At 41.1% G+C, this 25,702-nt stretch overlaps 1 protein-coding gene across 7 annotated transcripts in view; it reads right to left on the reverse strand.

Annotated features, from left to right (window-relative positions):
- Window positions 1–5,836: 5,836 nt before the first annotated feature.
- The window catches only part of grid2 (glutamate receptor, ionotropic, delta 2), a 493,088-nt gene continuing 473,222 nt past the window's right edge, over window positions 5,837–25,702 (reverse strand). For 2 of the 7 annotated variants that reach the window (XM_088994116.1, XM_088994120.1), the window contains 2 exons: window positions 22,335–22,572; window positions 5,837–8,807 (listed from right to left, as the gene is read on the reverse strand). In XM_088994116.1, the coding sequence (XP_088850242.1) occupies window positions 8,346–8,807; window positions 22,335–22,572 (700 nt within the window). In that variant the 3' untranslated portion in view covers window positions 5,837–8,345. Of the gene's footprint in view, window positions 8,808–11,665; window positions 12,609–12,630; window positions 13,083–22,334; window positions 22,573–25,702 lie in introns of those variants that run through there. The other 5 variants (XM_088994119.1, XM_088994118.1, XR_016114686.1 and 2 more) reach the window with 5 other exon arrangements.

The following is a 25,702-nucleotide window of genomic DNA, read 5'->3' on the forward strand; positions in this document are numbered from 1 at the left end:
AGCTCTCAGTCGTACAGGAGTGGTCCATCGATGAGAAGGTTTCTTCAGCCGTCATCTGTACAAATGTGAAGGTTTCGGACGTTTCGCCTCCTATCCAAGAGGCTTCGTCAGCGAGCGTATTTTCTACTGAGCGTATTTTACAAAGATTCCACCGCATATAGCTATATTGTACATTTTAAGACTCGTGCTGAATAATCAGGAAGTCTTGTTTTCAAGTTGATGACGATGCCTGACGTGACGTCACGTCTGGAACGCCCCTGACTGAGAAAGCGACACACAATGCATTTTGGGTACTTTGTTTGGTCTGAAAACTTCGTGTTGATCGGTGTTGATGGCGAAATTAGAAGGCAAACACATAACGCCATGGTGAATTGTTGTGTTGCACCAAGACTACTATTTGATACTAGTTGAAACAAATTCCCAGCAGAAAAATCAGCCCATTTCTAACGGAGCTTGGGCGCTATATTTGCCATTTTCTGGGATGCTACATTGGAGTCCTGATGGCTCGATACGGGAGGACTTCTTTAATTGATTGCAAACATGTATGCTTTCCTCTTCAGAACTATTTGAATCATATTCAGAACTGGATGAGTAACAAGAAAGCATATTCTCCCAATCTGAAGCCATTGTTTTGATTCTAGAGCAAGGCAAGACGTCCTGGCGTGACGTCACGAACCAGGGGGCGGGACCTTCTGAAACTCGCCATCTCGGAGGTGATTTTGAAGTAGTTTTGGGACACTAACTCATTTTTATTGGTGTTTTGCATTTGACTAAAAATATCAGCCTGTGTGTTTTGGGTATTTTAGATGCTATAAAACGTTTTTCTGAAGTCAGTTAGGAAACACAAAAAATGGCGTCTGTTGTCCTTTAAGCATACTTATCTAAACCTTATATATACATTCCATATAGCACCGAAGCAACTTCCGAACAAATTCACCTTTTCAACGACCATTCGGAACGTATCTCGTTCGTAAGTTGGGGAGTGTCTGTACATCTTTTTTGATATATTAAATACCACACAAATTATGATCCCGGAACACTATATACTCATGAATATTAAAAATATAACCTAAATGGAAAAGGTCTGCCCACAAACAACTCAAGTTAAACTTGGCTCCTACGTAAAATACAAATATCTTTGCCTCTTTGTCGAACTGTATACCTTCACAAATCTCCTTTGACAGTAAGTGCATATCATACCATTCCAGATCGGCTTCTATTGCCATTTTGTGGCACCTTGCCACAGAAACGATTAAGTTTTCCATGAGCAAAAGACAATTGGTGAATTTATTAAACAAAACAGGATTCGTCTGTATTTTACTATGCAGTGGAACTCTGTTTCCAATGTGGGTCAATTAATGACTGATGGTGAGCAGCTTTAATTCAAAAGACCGCCGTTTCTCATCAAATTATCAGTGAACGCATTACATAGTTTGTCCAAAATTAAGTAGGCTTTCACTTACTTTGATATTGTTACTGTATTTGTATTCCATCAAAGACCTAAACATAACTTCATTTTGGGGCCCCAACGGATTAACTCTGTTTCCATTCATTTTAATTGGAAATGTTTTGAATCAAGAACATTTGCATTCAAATAAACAGTCGGCAAAATAAAGGTGCCTAAAATTTTGAGGCCATTTTCTTTTTTGGGGGGGTTTTCGTACATAACATTTAGGTTCAATAAAGGTACAGTGATACCTCGGTTTCCGAACCCCTTGACTGATTCTGATTCTGAAATTTAAATTTATGAAAATTTTACCTTGGCATACGAACTATTTTTCGGGATACACACGGAGCTGCCACAATGAGTGATGTGTCGTTCGTGAACGAGCCCGTTCGAACAAGAAAATGGCAGCCGGTTTGTTTTGGTCCTCTATTCCCCGCACCCACGTAATTGGTCCACACACACTTCTCGCCTTACACACTCCGTCTGGGTATCAAGGTATCACTGTAATTGGAAAACACCACAGTGACTGATGAATACGGCTCAGTGAACTACAAGGAACGGGGTGCATTACAGACACCTGCAAAAAAAAGAAAATATCCCGCATGTAGGCTTCCATCCCTATATTTTTTATTCATGCATCCATCACAAGGGACGTTGGTGTGGCGCCGAGCTTTCGCCTCTCTCACCACCAACATGCCCCCACCCCCTCCATCCAACGGGGGCTCCTGAGGCTACCGACAGGTTGGATATTGTAGCCGACCATTATTAAAGTGTCGCGGCCACAAAGGAGACTCTATGTTCCATTGGCCATGCCTGCGGGGGGCACCTCCGCTATAGGATGGGATGAGAGAAGGGACTAAGGGGAGGGGGGGCTTCCATCATTCCAGTACCGGGGAGAGGAGTCTGCGTGCTGCCGCTCCTCATGCTCATCTCCTGGGAGACCGCGACGCAACTGGCACGCGGCTGAAGCGAGGGGGGCCTCAAGAACGACCTAATGCCCGTACTTTGGTTTACTGTGGCCTGGCCTACAAGACACTTGCCCATGAATGTGAATGAACTAAAACAGGAGAAACTTTAACGGCACCCATAAAAACAATACGCTCATCACCAAGTATAATTAAGTCATTCACGGCCAGATGATGTGCAAAAAAATATGTCCACTCCATTGCCAGGGTTTTTGTCATCTTTGCTCAAATTGCAGGACCCACAGAATATTCAGTTTTAGGACTATATAAACATTCAATGCAGCGTAAGAAACCTTAGACTCTCTTCTTTCATCAGAAAAAAGTTAATTCCTATAAGTTGTATGGGTCTGGAGTTAATTGAGCTTGAAATGGGGGCAGCGGTGCAAAATGCAAATGCTGCCTCCTCGTGGAAGGGAAAAACATTGCCAGAGGTCTAACCAGCACTTTATCGGCACCCGATAAATAAAAACCAAAACCCGAACAAATTCGTGAATTCCATGTCATATTTTCAAATCCCGAAAGCAATTGGGAATGGCTTTATGCTTTATGTCATTGTCATTAATACAGAACCTTTATTAACTGTCCAGGTGATGTTTTAATTTAACACGTTGACATCCGTCAAAATTATACAAGTGTACAAAGCAATTGTCCACTGCATAATCAAACATTATGCAATAACGTAAAATAAATACAGTGAAGTCTCGTTATATCGATATCGGTTATATCGATAGTACCGCTTATTACGATACTATTTTCATTTCCCTTGCACATTTCTAGTCTTTTTATGTATAATTAGTACCGTTTAGTACGATACCCGGTTATTACGATAATCCGGTTATTACGGTGCTCCTTTTCATCCCCCGCCGGCCATTTTTGTTGTTTATATCGATATATCCGTCGCGCCATTGGTCAACTTGGTCACGTGTCTTGTTACGTGAGCCGCCATCGGTCGCGCCATTGGTCGACTTGGTCACATGAGCCTCCATCGGTCGTGCTATTGGTCGACTTGGCCGTGTGACTTTGTCACGTGACACGCCATCGGTCGCGCCATTGGTCAACTTGGTCACGTGTCTTGGTTACGTGTCACGCCATCAGTCGCGCCATTGGTCGACTTGGTCAGGTGACTTGGTTACGTGCCCAGCACCCGTGTAGCAGAGCCATTTTCATTTTCAGACGCTAGCTCGTGTGTAGCAGACGAGATTGAAGTGTTTGTGTTAAAAGGTAAAAATGGGAAGCAGAAGAAGATTGATGACTTTTTTAAATTGTATACATAATACAGTAAGATGTAAGCGTTGCAGTTTCCCTGTTGTGTTATGTACATGACCACTGTACTGTATATGAATGCAATCGTTTTTTGCAACAATGTTTCTTGTTTTGTCTGCTGAAGCGCGATGATTTTGAAAATTATTAACATTCCATACTGTGTATTAAAGGACAGCCGATGTCACTTTTTATTCAAATGCAAATAAAAATGACTTCACGCCAAGACATCTTGCATTGCTTGTGAATCCAAACAATGGCTTCAGATTCGGATAATATGCTTTCTTGTTACACATCCAGTTATGAATATGTTTCAAATACACTGTAGTTCTGAAGATTAAAGCATACATGTTTACACTCATTAAAGAATTATATGTGCCATTTTGAGGCAACATTGGGGGAACATCTCTCACCCAAAAAAAAGGGAGCTAATGGCCAGCTCCTTTTCTTATATGGCGCTTGGCTGCCCTCTTTTGGCGGCTTTTGTTTAATGCAGTTCGGCGCAGGATCGGATATATCAATAGTCCCGGTTATATCGATATTTTTTTCAAACTCCCTTGAATATCGATATAACGAGACTTTACTGTATTCAAATACAGCATAGAACATGAAAAATATGAACACATTTTAGCATCAAAAAACAATCTCAAAAACCCCATCATAAAATGATTGAGTATTTAACATTCTTTCCTGTCACGCATGCTTTAAAATATCCGTAGTTGCAATCAAACAAATTAGACGAAAATCAAGTAAAACTACTCATTATTTCAAAAAGTATGTTCACACGTCCGATAATAAATGGTGACCAAAGTAATGTCACGTTTTGGTTTGCGACCAACGGGTGGCACTTCAGGGCCCTGACTGCAGTTGCACAAGTGTTGGTCTTTAGTGGCAGTTAAAAGGACTCCCGACATGACCGTTCAATGGCCATTCTTTGTATCTGTTAGGTTTGTTTCGTCTTGTCATGTTTTACTCATTGTATTGTTTGCCACTTTGGACCTTTCTGTTCTGATGACTGTTTTAGATTTTGTTCCTGCCAACTTCAATACCATTTGTCAAATACACCCTTCTCCTACCTCTTTTTTGGGGACTACCAACACCACCACCTTGCAAATCGTGCAAAATAAGATGAAAGAAAAAGTAAAATGACTCAAATTTGAAGTATCGATGAACATATCTAACAACGGTTATGAGGGAGCAAAATGTAACACGAGGTGACATCAATTCCAAGCACAAATTGCCACAATTATAAAATCCTTCACCGTACAAGCAAATGAATCACCACATAATTAGACAAAACGAATAAACTCAATATGGGAAGAGTTAAAATACCAATGATGACAGACGACACCAAGTGGGGGCAAATAATCAAATGCAATTCTTCCACTAGACATGTCACATAAAATACTTTATCCAGTCACTTCAGGTTAAAACTATCAATGTCATAAAAATCAATTAGGCGGAATAAAACCAAAAGTAAAACTACTCACCATTTGAAGACTTGAAATGAAGAGATGAGAGTCCCCAGGTTTGTGGGCAAGCTCATCTGTTTATTCCTGTTAATTGTGTGCAATCACATTTTGTTCCAAAATATATTTACTATTGTATATTCTCTGCACTGTGAGGCACTTCGGAGTATCAGCTGCACCCTTAACGAATGGTCTATTTCAAAATCTTTCATATACAGTATAAGAATAAGACACACGGAATAGATCAGGAGTGTCAAACTCATATCGAGATCCGCTGTCCTCCACGTTTTCCCCAAGTCTCCCAGTTGCAACGCACCTGATTCAAATCATCAACCTCTGTTAAGTCTGACTTTGAATCTGTTCATTTAAACCAGGTGTGTCCAACACGGACCAAGAGAAAACACGTGGTTATATATAAAGACACAGAACACAAAACGATGCCCATGAAATGTTAAAAATCGGCTATTTTTTCTCAAGGGCAGTTCCACACATGCCAAAAAGAAAATCTGTTGTACTATAACTTAGAATTTGGTATACTTGCCTTTGCTGACATCTGGTGGCTAAATCCTTACATACCTCCAGTTTTAGGATATCAAGCGGTACTGTATATGGCTTTTCAAAAATTTGCAACACCCCCTAAAAACAACGGAAAGAAAGAAGAAAAACACCACACTGTAGAAAACCTGTTTATTAGACAAATTATACACAGAAAGCTTTGCCACCTGGAACAGAGGCCTCCGGTTTGTTCAGTTTTTGAATAATATGCAACACATAAACAAAATAGGCCTATCTTAAATACTGTACACCATATTTTCTTTTTTAGTTGTTGTTGTCATTCTACATTTGGAAAATTATCAAGTAAAATCTGCAGTTCTATATGTGAAATTAAAAACCCAAGAAAAATGATGACAGACTGCATCAGGAGCAAGTTTGTGCATGCTTCTTTTCCATCAATACAAAACTTGCCAATTTTTGTTATTTAGACAGAAAAAAATAAAAATCAGATGAACTGAGAAGACTGCGTGCAAAAAAGCTTTATAAGTATGAGATTATGCTGATCATGTAAGGCAGGGTTTCCCAAACTTTGCATTGGGTCCCAAAATGGATCTTTCAGTCAATTTTCTGTCTGTAAACTACGATTAATTAATCAATCACGTTGAAGTCTATTGACATTAATGTAAAGGGAATTCATTTAAATAAGAGAAATTCTCTTCGGACCTCAGTTGGTTAAAGTTTAGGACACTCTGTTGGAAGATGAAAAACATCAACAACTTAATAAAACAGCTTGTTATGATTCTTTCCTTTTTGTTTAACAAAAATAGCATTAACATGTAAAATATACATTTCCCCCCCCTCCCATTAATAACGTCTTTGATTTTGACTAAATAAAACTTTGATAAATGTCTGTGTCCTATTTTACCATTCAGTAGCCACACTGCAGCCTAACAAGATAAGAAAAGAATAGCTAAGAATTCTTGTTTCTAAACACCGTGGCTTGAGTTCTCTATGCACAACCTTTTTAGTTCTTAAAGATAAACTGAAAACTTGCTCAAAACAACGAGAACACTTTTAATTCTTAAGTGTCAATGGAAACCGCTTGGCTTCCAATTGAACCAACCAAACTCCACCACCCCCCTACCCCCCCAAAGTGCTTTTTATGTACACCGCCCGCCTATCGTCACTTAAATGCACCTTAATGGTCTTGTTGGAATTAATTGGCACTTTTAAAACAAGTCATCAAAAAACAGTACATTTGATGTGACAAGAAAAAAAAAAATTCCAAACGCATCTGCTCTTCTGTGTTATCCACTACGCTAGGACATTTGTTGGAAAAGGGGGTAAAAGCGACTTAGTTGGCGAATAAGGCTTGTTCTGAAAATGCTGTTGCGGTGGCCTCTTCTCAACACTAAAACCATTTTACTACTCAATGTTGATAACAAATCAATCATGGGACTCGAACACAAGAATGACATTTGAAGACATGACCCCTAGAGGGTGACGCTTTAAGTCGCTATGGTGACCAAAAGCTAAAAAATATAAATGTGAGATTTGAATGACGCATGGAGCAAAAACAGGGACTACAGCACTTAGTTAAGCAGATCAAACAATTAGACAGCATAGAACAATGATTTTTTTTTTGGAGGGGGCGGGGGGTATTTCCTAACCAAAAACACATTCCACGTGTTAAAATATTTTTTTGAAAACAAATCTCATAAAAAGACATATAATAAGCATTGAAATCACTTCTTTTATATATATACTGTATATTTTTTGTCTTTTTTTTATTCCGCTTTATTACCTTTCTGAAAAGTTTGATGAAAAGGTCCCACCACGACTTGAAAAGCTGATAGTACAGTACCATGTGTGAGGAAAATTAAAAATAAAAATAAAAAATAAAAAGGTCATCTGCTCATACAATCACTTACAGATCTGTGGGCACTGGTGCAGTGCAGTGGGGTTCACAAAGCGTCTGCAATGTGCATCAAAGAATGGACAAGTTTGTTTTCGGGCCGACACACCGATAGGCCGGATATTTTTTTTGTTTTTGTACAGCGTTGTGAAGATTTGGGCAGTTGAAAAGAAGTTCACCAGTTCACCTTGTTCAGTTTTCGCTTCCCGCTGATCTGCCGTGGTGACATCATTTTAAGACATGAGCGGGCATTTGAAAAGTAAGAGGGAAATACTTAAGCATGGACACCGAGTTCTAGATAAATCCTGCGTCTGAGTTCGACCGGAATACTCTGGGGATTGGCACACCGATTGTATATGTTTTGTGGTTTCATGAGTAGACCACAACCAAGGTCCAGCTGGAGTGCAGGAGAGCGATACAGAAATTTTTTTTGGGACATTTTCAGACTTGCAGTTCTCATTTTCGGGGCACAAAAATGAAAAAAACAAAAACAAATCTGACTCTTCCCAGGAAAAGAACAGTCCCGAGCAAGCACAAGAATAACACCAAGAAAGCAAAAATCTCATTTGATTATTGACCCTCTCCCATTTGCACCTTTACCGGATGTCCGATCAGAACCACCCACCCCTTCTCCCCATACAAAATGGAATCTTCCAAGGAAAGACTGAAAACTGAAAAATGACTATGTACATAAGTGTCTATGCGGCGGCTCTTTCCCTTCGCATTGTTGGATGCCCCCCCTCACCCATGACCCCCCTTGACTCTTCTTTACCAAATCACCCCGAAACAAGCACTTAGATGGATGTACCTCTATCTGGGTCATTGCCATATCCAAAGTTGGGCCCGGGACCTGTGGGCTGGTAGGGGATGGAGGACATTGTTTTAATGGGGCTGCGAAAGAAACCGCCGTTGGGCGCCCTCTGCCTAAAAGGGCCGACCCCGCCAGTCCGGTGGTCCTGGTGGACGCCGCCGGCGCCGCTGCCAGCGAAGCCAGCCGAAAACCCGGCGGCGGCTTTGGCGGACAAGCTGCGGCTGAGGGTCTGGATCTGCTCGGGAATGAAGGTGGTGGTGGTGATGTGCGTGTTACGGAAGTCGCTTATCTGCTCCAGGGCTTGGCGGGCAGAGGGCAGCGCGTCCATGTCGAGGGGCGTCAGATCGACGGAAGAGGTGGAGAATTGCTTGTGGGGGCTTTCATCCTCTGTGCACAGGCTGTTAACCCGGCGGTGTAGGTGTTCCAAGTCGATCTCCTTATCGTCCTGCAGGGTGAAGAGGGAGTGAGGGGGCAGGGGATGGTGGAGAACAGAAGGCCGTGACGGTTGATGGTCCGAAAAGAGTCCAGGGATAAGAAACAAAGAAAGGTATGTAGAATGCATTTTCGATATTTAAAAAACATTTCCAAAGAAATAGAAAAACAATAGGATTGATAAGGTGAAGTGGAGAAATAATCGTGAGAGGAAGTTTGCAGTTGGTTGTTGCAAAAAAGGGGAAGAGCAAATGAGCGCAAGGTGCCATTGACACGATTTGGGAGGATAGGAAATGACCATCGTTAGGTGGAGGATGAACGTTGATGTGATGAGGGGTTGAAGAAGAAGAGGAAGGGAAAGATGGAGGGAGGAGGGATAACCACGGTCAGGATATTGAGATAGGAACATACAAACAATACAAAGTCTCAAAGGGAGTGCAGAATCCGGAATGACGCTTGTGTGCTTTGCGATTCCAGCGTGAACACCAACTGCATACAGCATCCCCAAGCCTTTATAACACCGATACGATGATTAAATGGAAAGGAACCCTTTACACTCAATGACAGAATTCTCATTGAGACCAATGTCTCATTTTCATGGGAATTCCTAATCGCTTGGACGAATTGCATCATCTTTGATGACTTATTGATTTATTGCATCATAGGATATATGGTGGAACCTCCAAAGTTAAACTCTCCGATTTTAGTCTGATCTTGAAAAGAAAATATTCCTAAAAATTTAAATCACGCAATTCTGTCACATTTTGGTTTTTCACCAACGGGTGGCACTGTAGGGTCCCGCCTCCAGCTGCATAGCTATTAGTCATTTTAATCAGTGGCAGTTAACTCAGTGTCGGGTCATTGTTTATTTCACCCTGTCAGGTTTGTTTCATCTTGTCTGGTTTGCTTTGTTCTCACTCATTTTTCAGTCATGGTTTTGTTTGTTACTTTGGACTATTTTTGTTCTTATGACCTTGTTGCTTGAGATTTAGTTCTAGCCAACATTATTTATCGATGAAAAGGTTTCTTCAGCCGTCATCTGTACTTCTTTGTAGGTGTCGGACATTTCGCTTCTTATCCAAGATGCTTCGTCAGCGAACTATAGACTTACTGGTAGTTTTGGCCCTGTACATATCCCTACTGTCGTGGCGGTGCTGGACTCTGTTATGATTGGTCCCCGCGGCTCCACAAATTACTTATATTGTCCTTACTGATTACTTCTATTGTCCTGCCTGAGTATGAGGTCTACGACTGGCCTGATTGCCCGATTTGATCTGGTATCACCTCATCAGCATAACTAAGCCTATGTAGCCTAAGCAGACTGTTGTACGAACGATCCAAATTGAACCTCGCCCAACCATGGCAGTTTAGTGAAGGATTTTGCTGTTTTATGAAAATAGCTTCTTTTACTCCCAACTCTTTTACTCCAATACACCCTGCTCCTCCCTCCCGCCTGCTTTTTTGGGGTCCACCATCACCTTGCAAATCGTGACAAATTCTGGTGTCACTTTTTGCGAATATGAAGGATTGACTTGTGTGACGCTTGTGTGTTGCCTCACAGCACCCAAAACGGAAGTCATAAATTATACGTCATCAAGCCACAAATTATTTTCAAAAATCTAAAACAAATACCGTATTTTCCGGTGTATAATGTGCACCCAAAAGGCTTGATTTTCTTCCAAAGATGGCCCTGCGCCTTATACGCAGGTGTGTCATATATGTGAAGTCACATTGAGCCACAACAGGTATTGCAAGTACTGTCAGCAGCAACCAACTCAATTTTACCCCTGCAGAAGAAGTAGTACGGAACCCCAGTCTCTACTGTAGCGCCTAATAATGTGGGTGTGCCTTATATTGGGAAAACTGTTATATATTTATCTATTAAATTTGAAAAACATTTTTCATTCATTGCCTTATACTGCGGGTGCGCCTTATATATGGAAAAAGGATGAAAATACACCATTCATTGGGGGTGTGGCTTGGACCCCGGTGTGCCTTATATACTGGAAAATCTGGTACATTATACATTACACAATAGTGGTTCAACTAAATAGTAGCATCGTCATTTAAAGTTTGAAGTCTACTCGTCGCGTCTCACCTATTTTCGGCATTGCTTGCAATCGACAGAGAAGTTTCTGATATTTTAAAATATTCTTACTCACTTCACCAGAGAACTGGTGGTGTAGAACGAGGACGGTGGAGTGAAATTAAACTTTTCCATCCTTCAAGGTGATAAGCAAGTCTGTCAAATAACGCAGAGGGAAACAACTGTACAATAACAAGAACTTTTTTCACATCACAACATGTATCGACGTCTTTAGGGCACTTTTCGCAGGATGTCTTATGGTCGATCATACTGCATAAACATCAGCTGTTGAACGAGTCAATGTTTTTTGATCCAGTTTTTTCAAACAAGAAGGACTTGGAAATCAAACCCTATGATGGAATCGTTCAACTTTGGAGGTTGCACTGTAGCTTTCAGTCAAAGGCTGTATGCATTAAATGAAACTTAAAAAAAACCCACAATGTAAATCTCTATGCATGTACACACACACACAAAACTTGATCACAAGTCCTAGGGATGGTGACATTCAAGTGCGAGGTGTTTCATGCTTTTGCCGGACAGTTGGACGGAGTGTTGGCGGGATGGTGCAGTTTGCTTAAAAGCAGGACAGGGGAAGCAGGGGAATAATTCTCTGTGAGCTAAAGCTCACAGTTCATTGGAGGAAAGTGCGGGGTGTCACATTGTTTTAGGGGGTGATTAAGGGCACCGTGGAAGTACTGCAAGGTAAAAATAAAATAAAATATGGTAATAGGAAAGTTTTGAGGAAAGTGGATGCATGAGTGGGGCTTTAAAACAAATTTACTGACCGTGTCCTGTGGGTCAAAGAAATTCTGGAAAGGGCTTGAGCCCTTCCGTTTGAAGCTGGTGGACTGACTGTGGAACACTCTGTTGCCATCTAAGGAAGGAGCGGTTGGGGGGGAAGGAGAGGAGGGTAGGGCAGGAATGCTTTTCCTGCCACTATCATATACACAGTGGACAATGACGACAAAGGGGTCTATCAGGTATGCCAACCAGTAAGTCAAGAATCAGTTGGATCACAAAACGAAGGGACGTACGAAAGAAACGTGAATCATTATCTGACCTCTGCTGTAGGGGGTTTGGCGGGGACATTGGCGAGACAGAAAGGGACTACAGGGAGGGACGATGGAAAGCACTGTGGGACGTTCTGCCATAGTCACACTTCACCTAGTGTACATCAACGGCAGTCATATCTCATATTTGTTACAAAGCAAAGGCATCACTTTGGTGAATCAACTACTTTTGTGCAAAAGTGTCGCATGGCACGTGACGAGTGCTGCGCTATTTGGAATCTCCGGCTTCTCAAAAGGCAAGAAAAGGCCACATGACACAAACACACACAACAACCACAGCGAAGAAAATGCTTGCTTGTCTGATCAACACATGCCGATCATTTGCTTTGAACCAATTCCATCATGCTGTTCGGCAACCACGTTCTGACTTCTACTGTATGTATAACCTTGGAGTCGGGGGCGAGGTGGTGAAGGTGGTCATTCGCATTTTAGGGGCGTGCTCGGAGGGGTTGTTGGGTTCGTAGGAGTGCTGCACGATCAAGGCGCAGGGAATGTCGCAGCATGCCGGGGGTTGGTAACGGGTGGAGGCTGGAACCGTGGCGTTGGAAGTGTTTAAGGTCTGGTTCTGGATCTGGGCGCCCAGAGCTAGAGGGTGCTCATTGGTGGTGTGAGGACAGGGATTGGCGGCTTGCCTAGCAGATGGGTCATCTGCCTGCTTCTGGTGTGTAGTGGCATGCGTAGAGCGAGGGGCGGGTGTAGGGGGGTTGACGAGTCAAAAAAGGGATTTGCGCAAATGGGTTTTTGTTTGCATGCAAGTAGAGCGATGGGATTTTAAACACAATATAAAAAAAGTCCAAAGACAAGCACCATGGCGGCGGGCGCAAGACAAAGAAGGGAATGAGTGACAGATGAGATCAGGCAGACGGGAGGATGATAAGGTGGCAAAGAGACGTCAACAGGAGAAAAAAAACAGACGGGAGGGAAAGGGGGGGGGGGGGGTTGAGCGAGAAGAGAGACACGGCAGTCAGTCAGTTCACGCAGCGAAGCAGCTCGACCTGTGTCGTGTCCTCAGAGAGACATTCACACAGTCGTTATGTACCTGGAAAGGGGAGATGTTTAAATGGCATTTTGTATTGCTCTCTGTGTCTCTCTCTCCCCTCGCCCGCTACATCCCTCAAAACAGAGTACTTATCTACAAAAAAAAAAAACAACAACAACAACAAATAAAAGGTAATATGAGAGTTTTGAGCCCACTTTGAAACAGATCATTCCAGAGTTAGGATGAGCAGACAAGCAATAAGTCAAATTCTAATTTCTTAAACGAACCAAATGCATTGATTTGGTCAAAACGAAGAACACCTGTACTGCTCATGCTAAATCGACATGAAATATCAGACAAGGTCATAACCATTGATGTTGAAATTATGGAGGAGTTCTGACCGCCACATTTAATGAAAATCAAGGGATACTTTTATTTACTCCTGTGCCAGAACTCCTTCAGAATCTATCAAACATTTAAAAGGCCAAATACATAAAACATGAAATGGGTCCTGGATGTAATATAATGCCATTTTTCTCCAAAACCTAATTTGGATATAATGCTGCATTTCGAAACACTTAATCGAACCAATAAAACACAAAAAGAAAAATATCTGTGATAAGGATAATTAACTAATTCATTGCCAGACGATGGGCAAAAATGTGTTCACTCCAGTGCCAAGGTTTTTGTCATTTTCACTCAAATTGCAGGACTCACAGAATATTGAGTTTTCATACGATATAAACATTCAATTTAGTGTAAGAAACCATAGAATCTCTTCTTTCATCAGAAAAATAGTTATTTTCTAAGTTATATGGGTCTGCAGTTATCTGAGCTTGAAATGAGGGCAACTGAACAAAAGGCAAATGCTGCCCGCTTGTTGGAGGGAAAATATTGCCAGAGGTCTGAACAGTGCATTATCGCCCCCACCCCCTTGCAAGAAATTCCCAAATAAATTCGGGAATGGCAGTGAATGAGTTAATCTTTGACTCAGGTGACCCAATAATTGTCATGATCTGGTTGGTGACCAACGGGTGGCGCTGTCGGCCCCGCCTGCACCTGCACAGGTGCTGGTCGTCCCGATCAGTGGCAGACTGCCACGTTCTGATTGGCGACCAACGGGTAGCGCTGTCGGCCCTGCCTGCAGCCGGGCTGGTGTTGGTCGTTCCAATCTGTGGCAGTCAAAAGGACTCCCGGCACGACCATTCGGTGTCGGGTCATTGCATTGTGGATGCATTGTGCAGTGCATTCAGTGCATTGTATGATGTGCATGTGTTTTCTGCACCCTGTCAAGTTTGTTTCATCTTGGCAGACTTTTACTCTTGGTTTTCTTTGATACTTTGTATTTTTCTGTTCAGATGATTTTGATGTTTTAGATTTTGTTCCTGCTGACTTTATTTTAATACAATTTGTCAAATACAACCTGCTGCTCCCTCCTGCCTGCTTTTTTGGGATCCACAACAGCCATCACCACCTCGCAAACCGTGACAATAGTAGTGTTTGGCCATAAATTGTTTTGTTTTTGTAATAGAAATGGGCATAATAAGTGATCTGCTTCCAATTGAATAACCAATTGTTAAAATTGACAGCAAATATCAAAGTGTAGCATTGATCGATGATTAACTCATTCACACCCTTTCCCGAATTTATTCGGAAATTGAAAATATGACGTAGAGCGCCATTCCCAAATTTGTTTGCGCTTTGGTCTTTTTTGCTGTGGTCCCAATAAAGCGCTGGCCAGACCTCTGGCAATTTCTTTTCTTCCACAAGGTGGCAGAATTTCCCTTTTTTTCACATTAGTGTTTTGTTCCAGCTTCAGCTACTGTTAAAGTGCTATATAAATCAATATGTATATATTGCATTGTATTTTGGACAGCCACCCTCATTTCAAGCTCATATAACTCCAGACCCATATAATTAACTCTTTATTTCTTATGAAAGAAGAGAATCTAAGGTTTCCTACACTGTATTGAATGTTTATGTCGTCCTAAAACTCAATATTTTGTGGGGCCTGCAATTTCAGTGACAATGACAAAAACCCTGGCACTGGAGTGGACACGTTTTTTTGCACATCGTCTGGCAGTGAATGAGTTAATCTCATGTTGAAGCAACTAAGTCAACTGGTACCACTGGATTTGTGCAACTCAGAGTCCCACTATTGATTCAGTCTCAATAAATTTATCAACAAAAAATGACATCTGAAATGTTGAGCTACATTCCTTTTGACCTGCCTTATTTTTATTGATATGACAAAGAGGCGTTCCGAATTGAATACCACTCAAGTAAGTAAATCAGGCTAAATGTTCCCATCTTCAATCCTTACAGGGACATCGTTACTACAGCGGACACTTTATCAGGCTACAGGTTGTCATTATTTGTGCATGAATGAGTTCATTCCGACTAACTATATTATTGACATCAGCATTTAGAGCAAAACCAGGATGTAAGATAGGATCTTTTTTTTGCCTGCAAGTGAAATCCACACTCTAAATTCAGGTGTATTGCATCGTGTGGGTGAGTTGTATAAACCCTGCGGCTAACAAACCAAGATTAATGTCTGGATATGACAATGTAGGCCATTCCACAGAGAATCATATAGCACAGACACAGATAAAAAGGACAACACTGCAGCAGACATTATGCATGTCAAGGGACTGTATGCGGAGGAATGTTTTAAAGAGAATGCAGACGAAACAAGAAACACAGCCACGGATTGGTCGACGATTAATCGGTGCAGAGCGGGCGCGTGCGTGTCACCTATTGGGATGCAGTTTCTTTGGGCGGAAGGGATTTTGGTTGAGCATGATCATAAGTGAATGGAAGTACAGTATATGAGAATGTTTTATTGAGTGTACAACAAACTTGATGGAACGCATAAGGGTCAAAATCCGCAGGGGATTTATGAATGTTTATGGTATACTTGGCAAAGATTTGAGCGCATTCATTTTACTCAACACAAGGCAGAATGATTGAAGAGGTGAGGCCGCTTATGTGTGTGTGTGTTTGTGTGTGTGTGTGCCTGTCGTCATTTCCAGGCAACTTGGGAAATATCTGAAGCGACTAAGATTACCAGAGGACATAAAAAAACACCAAAAACATTTAAAGTGGTAATACCTTATTGTTTATTTTGCCTTGCGCTCTATCTCCCCTTAGATTTACCGAGAAATCTCTTTCCCCCTTGAAAACGAGATACCAGCCTCGTACAGTGAATTCTTTCAACTTGAATGGTTTGGTAGTTCATTTACCACTACTAAATTCTTCACCTTAAATTAACCCGTCTCAAAACTCTTTGGCATTCGACTCTGAATGATTCTGACTTGATCTTGGTTGGTTTCAATCCCTGGTACTTTCTACTATCATTGTTACTGCTTTATTTCCTGTGTATGATAGCTGTGTATGATAGCTGTCCATGTTAAGCGCTTTGTTACAGCTTCAGCTGTTGCTAAAGAGCTATATAAATCAATACATATTGTATGTATTGTACTGTATTGTAAATTTGAAAAGAAAAAGTGATCGAAAAGAATTTTAAAAAAATCCTTGCATGTGGCTTCAAGCTTTCTTTTAAGTATCAACCAAACCAGAAGGAATTTAAAGCAAAAAAAAAAAAAAAAAAAAAAAACAACCACAAAAACCTACTCACAAAGTAGCCAAATGCAAACCAATGAGGATATCATCAGGCTGCTTCATTAGCTTAGCTAGCTAAGCTTGCTAGCATAACAAAGTGCAACGACACCTAAAGTTAGAAATATTACATGACCGTTTTTAGGTGTGAATTGCAACTTTAGCTCTCTGAGGGGTTTATGTTAGGCAATTATACTCAAAGCTATTTGCGTGAACTTGGGCTTTCCTGAATCTCCTGCTTTGAACAACAATGACCTTCAGCCACACTGTGTGCTATTATGCATACACAGTAAGTTCACCGCTGTGGAATTCTCATGCCAAGAGTGAACTCTATGTGCCAATATACTTTATATCCAGCCCTCCCCCAGATCCCACAAAAAAATAAACAAATGAGGAACCCAACAGTTCTGTTTTATGTGAAGCTTAAAAAAGAACACATCGGCAGGAATGGTGGGAATGGTGGGCTGAAGTGGCACATACGTTTACTGAGATTGCAGGAGGCCAACGAGTTCATCACTTAAATTGAGCGTGTCACAGTTTAACTTTAAGAGGATGGGTGACGTTAAACAAACGAGAATAAATCTACTGGCCAAATGATATGCCAGCGTTCTCAGGGAGATAAAATGCGACTTGTGATTTATCTATCAAGCTGTCTTCAAGTTAAATTAGAATTGTTCAAACTACAGTGGGACTAAAAGTAATCACATTTGAAAGGCGGGTGTCAGGCATGATGATTTCACAATATTTTTGTCCTCAAACTGCTTGAATAATCACAATTTTAAGCTACAGTGGCAAGTAATCAATGGTCCGAAAAAAGCAATCAATGGATCACTGCACCAAAAAGGTCGAAGCTAAATGTCAGGGGTCAACTATCAAAACCAAACATGGCTGACTAAGTTAATGACATCAATGTCATGGTAACACCAAAGTGGTTATGAAAATACTTTGATGTCAGCTTGCTCCGCCGGACATCTGGGTGATTCATTTCAAATTCAATTTGTTACGTGTGTATGTGCTTGGGGGCCAAATGTATCAATAGTAACGATTTTACATTGTCTGTGATGACAATGAAATGCCAAACCTTGACCTAGAATTCTAATCAAAGCCTCTGTCATCCTCACAAATCTCTGCTGCCCATCCTGTTCACGTTGCAACTCTCTCCTGCGCTCAGTCGGGGGCTGATTTTTCATTGAAACTCACGGGTAGGGGGTGCGCGTGGGTTTTGGGGCATGATTGGTTGGTGGTGGTGGGGGATGGGGTGAACATAATTTTAGTTCAGATGAAGGCCGAGTGTCTTTGTAGTGCTCAGTGGCTAACATGACTACTGGTCTGAATGACAGATTAAAGCTAGTAACTGAGCAGGGAACTTCAGTAGGGGGCTGCTAGGGGGTGAAAGGGGGGAAAAGGGTCGGTTATTGGCTTGTGCCATGGACAAAATTGGTCAGGAATGGATACACTGGCCAAGTGATGCATTATGTAGAATCTCGGGAGTCCATTTTTGCTTCTAACAAAAAAAAAAAAAAAAAAAAAAAAAACGTTTTCGATTGACATAAGATCAAAATTCACATTGGTTATTGATTTGTCAAACCATCTAAAACAGCTACAAATAAACTAATACCAACATTGTTTCTTGTGGCTATGAGATTTGTAAGATTTTGGAATAATAGCTTTTGATTGATTTTGGAAACTTAGAAAAGGTTTAGGCCTCTATAAAGGACAACCGACACCATTTTTTCGTTTCCCAACTGACATCAGCAAAACGTTTCTTAGCATCTAAAATACACAAAACACACAGGCTGATATTTTAGTCAAATGCAAAACACCAATAAAAATGACTAAAAGTGTCCCAAAACTGCTACAAAATGACCTCGGAAATGGCGAGTTTCAGAAGGACCCGCCCCCTTGTTCGTGACGTCACGCCAGGATGCTCCAGAATCAAAACAATGGCTTAAGAGAGTTCAGATTCGGAGAAGATGCTTTCGTGTTACTCATCCAGTTGTGAATATGAGTCAAATAGTTCTGAAGAGGAAAGCATAAATGTTTGCAATCGATTAAAGAAGTCCTTCCGTATCAATTCGAGCCGTCTGGACTCCAATGTAGCGTCCCAAAAAATGCACAAGATGGGACCCGAGCTCCGTTGGAAATGGGCTGATTTGTCTGCTGGGAATTTGTGTCAACTTCTGTATGGTGTTACCGCAATTGGTAGTGTTGGTGCAACACACAACAATTCACCATAACATTATTTATGTGTTTTTCCTTCTAATTTCGCCTTCAACACGGATCAACATGATGTTTTCAGACCAAACAAAGTACCCAAAATGCATTGTGTGTCACTTTCTCGTTCAGGGGCGTTCCTGACGTGACGTCACGTCAGGCATCGTCATCAACTCGAAAACATGACTTCCTGAATATTCAGCGTGAGTCTTAAAACGTAATATATAGCTACATGCGGTGGAATCTTTGTAAAATGTGCTCAATAGAAGTCATTTGAAGTGATTTGACAAATTATGGACACAACTTGTCCGGAGGTGTCGGTTGTCCTTTAAGGTTTTCTGGTAAAGGTTTGAATCATACATGTTTATTTTCGACAGTGTTTGATCACAATGATGAGACCTAGTAGCATTCTGAGATGGATGTTGTTTTCTTAGGTAGTGTTCAGTTACTCTGATTTGGTTCACTTTGCGTTCACATGACAATTGAAAAAAATGGGAACAAAAGCTGTCCAATAAAAAAAAGAAATAAAATAAACATTTCAAATGTCATCGCTTTAATTCTTTTTACCTTCAAATGATCTTGGCCCGTTGTTTCACAAGATCAGATCCTAATATTCACACTTGACCTAAACTAAATAATAATAATAATAATAATAATACATTTCATTTATAAACGCCTTTCAAAACTCTCAAGGCAATTTTACAGTCACAGGATAAGTTTTACTGTGGGTGAGCAGTGGCAGCCACACACTCCAGCGTTCACTCAACTCGGAAGTAACTCCAATACTGTAGATAGAAAGCTAGCTAGTTAGCCAATAGGGGGCTAATAGTAGCAAATAGATAGAAAATCGCTAGCTCGCAAGATAGCTAGCTAGAGAGTAAACAGTCTGAATACAGTCTCAACTAATAATCCGCATTTACAAAGTTGTGCACTCTAACCTTGCATTACAATTCATTAGATATTTTATGGGGAATCACACCGTACAAACAATTTGTCTTAATTCTTTTGGATTTAGTACTCGGTCTCTTCTTCCAAATGGAACATAATGTACGTGTCCCAGTCATAGTCGATGTCTAAGTAATGAGCAGGGGGCATGCGGGCTAATTATTTAATTTGTTTAACTTGATTTACTGAAGCAATAAGACAGTACATAATGGAATTATGGAGTCGTAACATCGGGATGAGAAGAGGGGGCTTGGGGGGTCTAAACTGCCATCAGCCTGCTGTCAAGCGTGTTGCCATTTTGTAAGTGCTTCTCTGACATTGAGGAGGGGTGTGTGTGTGTGTGTGAAGTTCAGGTCCTTCTTGAGTATGCAGAGGAGTTCCGAGGAATCAACAGAAAGAACAGGAAGAACTTGACAATCAAATGGGCCAAAGAGGTGTGTCAACAAAACATCCATTTGACTAAAATATCCATCCCTTGTTAAACAAAAGATCGTCGACACAATACATTCATTACCACTGAAGGTGCTGAAGTAGGTGGTTCGGGGTCCCCAAAGCAATTTCGGAAATGCTAATGAGCAACTCACTTGTACCTCCACCACCTATAACACTCAATTTACCTTCACAGTTATTTTCAGATGCTTATCTTCTTAAATGCCTTACTTCAAGCGCGTTTCCGAAGTGTTAGGAACGTGTTCTTAATTGCCTTCCGGATAATTGCCCAAAAATGATTTCACCTCTAATTGCATTTGCTTCGGTTCATCTGCGGCGTGTTCTGAATTATGACATTCGCGGTTGCGATTAAAGTCATTGACTGAAATATTGGACCCCCTTGTACTTGGGAGTGCAGAGAGATGAGATTAGCCAGATAAAAGGAAAAGATTGGATGCGATGAATGCTAATGGTTGGGAAAAGTGACCCACGGTTGTGTGATTTTAATCTATTAATGGAACAGTGAGTAAAGCTGTTGCCAATAGGCTTTTGTTTAGTGTTTTTGTTGTTGATTTTTTTTAACGCGCCGTTCTCATCTCCAGTGGAGCAAAGAAAGATTCTACATTAGCAGTACTGCAGGGTTTCTATCATGAAAAAAACACCTTGATTGACTCAATTGATCGGCCTGCTGGTGATAAAACACAAAAGGGGGCTTCTGCTAATTTACAAGGTGCAGCTGTTTTTAGAAAAGAGCGCCAGCGGTGTAAATATCCATGTTTCATAATCACGAGTCACTAGTTTGGACTCTTCTGTGGTCAGGGAAAATTGCAACGTTTCTGAAAAAAAAAGAGCCCGGGGCTGTTTGTTGTAGCTTTTAACAATATCAGCATCCTCTGTTCACGGTGGAATTAAATTAAATGGCTCGCTTACTACCGCTGAAAATGGTAACTGTTCTCGCTACATTTTGAAGCTGGGAACGGCATTCAATTGAGTATGAATAAAGCTTTGAGGAAACAACCCAGGTTAATGTGTTTGTACACTAAAAATAGACCACCTGGACCATACTAAAGAGTCTTCTCCTGAAAACTTAACTCATTCACTGCCATTCACACATTTATTCGGGAATTGAAAATATGATGGAGAGCGCCATTCCCGAATTTGTTCGGGTTTTGTTTTTTCATGCTTGGGTGCCAATAAAGCGCGGGCCATGGCCTATGGCAATGTTTTTTTCTTTTCTACAAGGGGGAAGCATTTCCCTTTTTCCATGATGTTAGCACTTTGTTGCAGCTTCAGCTGTTGTTCAAGCACCATATAAACCAATATGTATGTATTGCATTGTATTTTGGACAGCTGCCCTCATTTCGAGTTCATATAACTCCAAACCCATACAATTTAGGAATTAACTATTTTGTTCACATGAAAGAAGAGGCTCTAAGGTTTCTAATGCTGTATTGAATGTTTATTTAGTACTAAAAATAAATATTCTGTGGGTCCTGGAATTCAAGTGACAATGACAAAAACCCTGGCATTGGACTGGACACATTTTTTGCATGTGAATGAGCAGTGAATGAGTTCATTTGACACTGAAATATGAATATATCTATATAATACCGGTGTTTAAAAACATAGAATGTTTTATCCCCTCCACATATGTCATATCGAATGCACAACAAATGAATGAATAATTGGTTTTCAAATTTGAAGTAAAAATAATGATTATTGCTGCAATTTATATGGAATAATAATGGAATTTCATAAGTTTGATTTGCTTTCGCGGGTCGAATAAAATGATGTGGCGGGCAAGATTTGGCCCCCGGGTCGTAAACGCACAAGTATGTGCAAAAGATCAATTCCACTTTAAGGACAGCTGATAACGTATCTTCCAGATTCCTTTTGGCTGAAGTGCTTTGTAACTAATATCGACCTCTTGGGAAGAACAATGTCGGAGTGCAAAAAGTGTTTCATGACAGAAGAAGATGAATGTACCCATTTTGTATAATGTTCTGGATGGTTTGGGTCTTTACCCCCAATGACGATTTATTCTACTGTCTCCACGCTTGACGTATCCGTCATTCATACCATTGCGTTCTGTTCTCAGTCCTTGTCCTTATTCTAAAATCGATTCTAGACTGTGCTCAGGTCTGGAATCTTTTCCGGACTATGTCACCTCATCCCGTCACATAGCCCCTTGCTTACCTCCTTAGAGGGGACCCTGGATCCCTTCCGCCGTGACCACCAACTTTCCACCATGGCTATGAGACAGGAAAGTACAACGCCGGCTGCCAGGACGCAGAAGACACCGGCGAAGCTGTGGATGTTCAGGGCGTTGCTTTGATGTGATTGGATCGAGCTGTAGAGTTCACATGGGCTGTCCTTTGGCCACCATTTGAGTTTGAGGATATCCATGTCGCCATTCTGCTGAAGCTCCAAGATTCTAGGGGTGTCGAGAAAGCACGAAGAAAGGTGAATACCCGAGTATTTTGACGATCCGACACCTTAAAGATTGTTACATTAAACATGCCCGGTTTAGAATCCAATTGCCATTGGCTTGATCGAACTCTAGACTGGAGGTTTTATTGGCCAAACTTTTGCGAACAAAGCGCTTTGAATTTTCTGTTTTCTGTTGCTCTGTGTAATCGGGTCTGCACTATAGTAGCTTCACATAATCACAAATGAGACGCGTACGGTACGTAAGCGAAGGGATATTATCTGTCCTGCTGAGATCCCCAGCTGAACACAACTGACGTATCGCACAGCTTACGCCAATGCCCAAATACCATATTTTCGGGTGTACGTTTAAGGCACACCGGAGCATTAGGCCCCAATGAAGGGTATATTTGTAAACTTTTTTCATATATAAGGCACACCTTTGATGAATGAAAAAAAACTATATAAAGGTTTTCCAAATATAAGGCACACCACATTATAAGGCGCTACAATCGAGACTGTTATGCACTACTTCTTCTACAGAGGAGGGGAAAATGGAGTCGGTGGCTTCTGACAGCAGTTTCAAGACCTGTTGCGGCTCAATATTCCTTCACATAAAAGCCGCACCTGCGTATACGGCGCATGGTCATCTTTTGAAGAATATGAAGGCTTTTGGGTGCGGCTTATACACCGGAAAATAGAGTAATTTTCAGGAGCACCTGCCTTCTGATATCGTGAATGTAACTGCCAATGATAAAGTTCCATGTTGCCGCAAATGAGCTTTCACAACAAAAACAATTGTTTCCAGGAATGGAGCAAAATCCAGTTGACCTCGTATTGAGCTAGCATCTATCGCAATTTCTAATTTCATCAGAAACTATGCATATCAAGTAAAGATAAAGATCCTCCTGTTGCAAAAACAAACGAGTGCAGTCAGCGAATTGGGACATCAATGTCAATTGACTGTTACTGTAGATAGCCACACATTTTTCTCTCTGGAGGAGAATGGCAACATACGGACACTAGCTAAACTAAAAACTATGATGGACAGACCTCCTGCCCACCTTACAGCCCTCCAGCCCCACCTGACATCACTGGGTAGCTCTTTCAGGCATAGACTGTTACACCCGAGCCGCAAAAAGGAAAGATACCGCTGCTCATTTCTCCCGACTGCTGTCAGGCTTCGAAATAAACACACATGATATAAAAAACAAACAAAAAAAAAACCTCTGGACTGATGCATTGTTAATAGCTCAGCCATTTCATGTCGAGTCAAGACAGTTAGAATATATCAAATATGCTTTTTATACTTTGATATACTTTTATACTTTGCAGTATGTACAGTTCTTTTTATGAAACTTTATTGTGCAGTTGTACATTTCAGCCTTTTGACATTTTCTTTTGTGCAGAGAGTACTTTGTTTATCTTTTTACAACCTTTGCCCCCCCCTTTCAATTTTGCTGATGTACATTGCAAATTTCCCCATTGTGGGACTATTAAAGGCTTTCTGATTCTAATTCAGGAATTAATTTGACTTCTTAAATGATGACAAATGAACCATTTGCCACCACGAAGAATGACAAATCCAACAATGTAAGAACATGTTTAAATTTTGAATGGATAACTGATTGTGCAACTTTCCTGATTCGAAAAGCTAAAGCAAACAGGGAGGGGTGGACATAAATGACAACACCAAAGATGATTCTGTAAATGCTGTAAAGCCCCAGTTCCATTTGAGGGCAGTGTTGTTCCGTTCTATCCTTTCCCCAAGCCCACAACACCATATTGGGTTGTCAACTCATCGTGGCTAACATTAATATGTCTCGCAGCAGAGCTAGAGTGCACCAGTCCCAATGTCATTATGCAGCCTCGCCTTAGTCCGGCGATTGATGGCTTCAGAGAGAATACAGCTCAGAGGTTGATGGGGTTCTTCTGTTTGCCTTCAGCTTAATTTTTTTTAGTGGGTCATTCTTATTGGGGTACAATATTATGCACGCAGACACGCGCGCGCGCACACACACACACACACACACACACGCGCGCGCGCGCGCGCGCGCATGCATGCGAGATCTGTTTGTTTTCGGTGATTAGAGTGGAGGCAAGGAGAAACAACGAGTAGACGGGCAAATTGGGAATACTGTACAAAGACATTATTCATGCAGGCTCACCAATCCGCGCAGAAAAAAGGGCATTTCAGGCAAAATAAATACCCACAGAAAGACATAAAATAAAGGTTAGAAGGACAATCGCAAAGTTAAAACCGATACATGCAAGTACAATATGACAGATGTTGGAGATTTTGTATGAAATTTCCTTAAGGAAGAAAAACCTTTATGCAATTCTTGTCACGGCTTGCTGACAACAATTATAGTGCACACACCCTTCATCTTTATAAGGAAAAAATGGCCGTGCATCAAACAATGAAAAAGAGCCCCGGAGCTTTCAAAGTCAAGGCCCAGGGGCCAAATCTGGTCCACCACATTATTTAATTCGGCCCACGAAAGCAACTCAAACTTCCATGGTAAAGTTCGAACCAAAATTTTAAATTGTCGTATGTAAACCACAATATAAGTTATTATTTTTTACTTCATATTTGAAAAAGTAGTTATTCATTAATTTGTTGTGTACTCTAGATCAGAGGTCCCTAACCCCCGGGCCGCAGACCGTTACCGGTTCATGGGTCATTTGGTACCGGGCCGCGCAGAAAGAATAAATAATTTACATTGATGGGTTAAAAGTAATCGTTCGTTCCTGGTTCATCGCTGTTCAGGGTGTAAGAAGTGGGATGGTGAAATCAGCAGGAAGCCAGGTGTTGAACAGAATAAGTTTTTTTAATCTTGTAGACAGCAGGGACATTGTGAGGTCGGTTGAGGGGAGACAGAGAGCAAAGAGAAAGATAGACGCGCTGGGAGAGCATTTATATAAGGCGGAGAGGATGTGACGTAATAGGATGTGACGTTATAGGATGTGACGTCATGTAAAGGCAGGCAGGATATGACGTATCAAGAAAAACAAAACAATGCGAAAATATGTTAAATATGTTTGTATAGCGAATTACCCCACCATACATAATTTCCATTTTATTTATTATCCAAACTATGTTTTATTTTGAAAAATGAAAAGTCACCGCTTGCAGC

The sequence above is a fragment of the Hippocampus bargibanti genome, linkage group LG04 (assembly GCF_051943395.1).
Source record: "Hippocampus bargibanti isolate YZ-2025 linkage group LG04, ASM5194339v1, whole genome shotgun sequence".
Lineage (NCBI taxonomy): Eukaryota > Metazoa > Chordata > Actinopteri > Syngnathiformes > Syngnathidae > Hippocampus > Hippocampus bargibanti.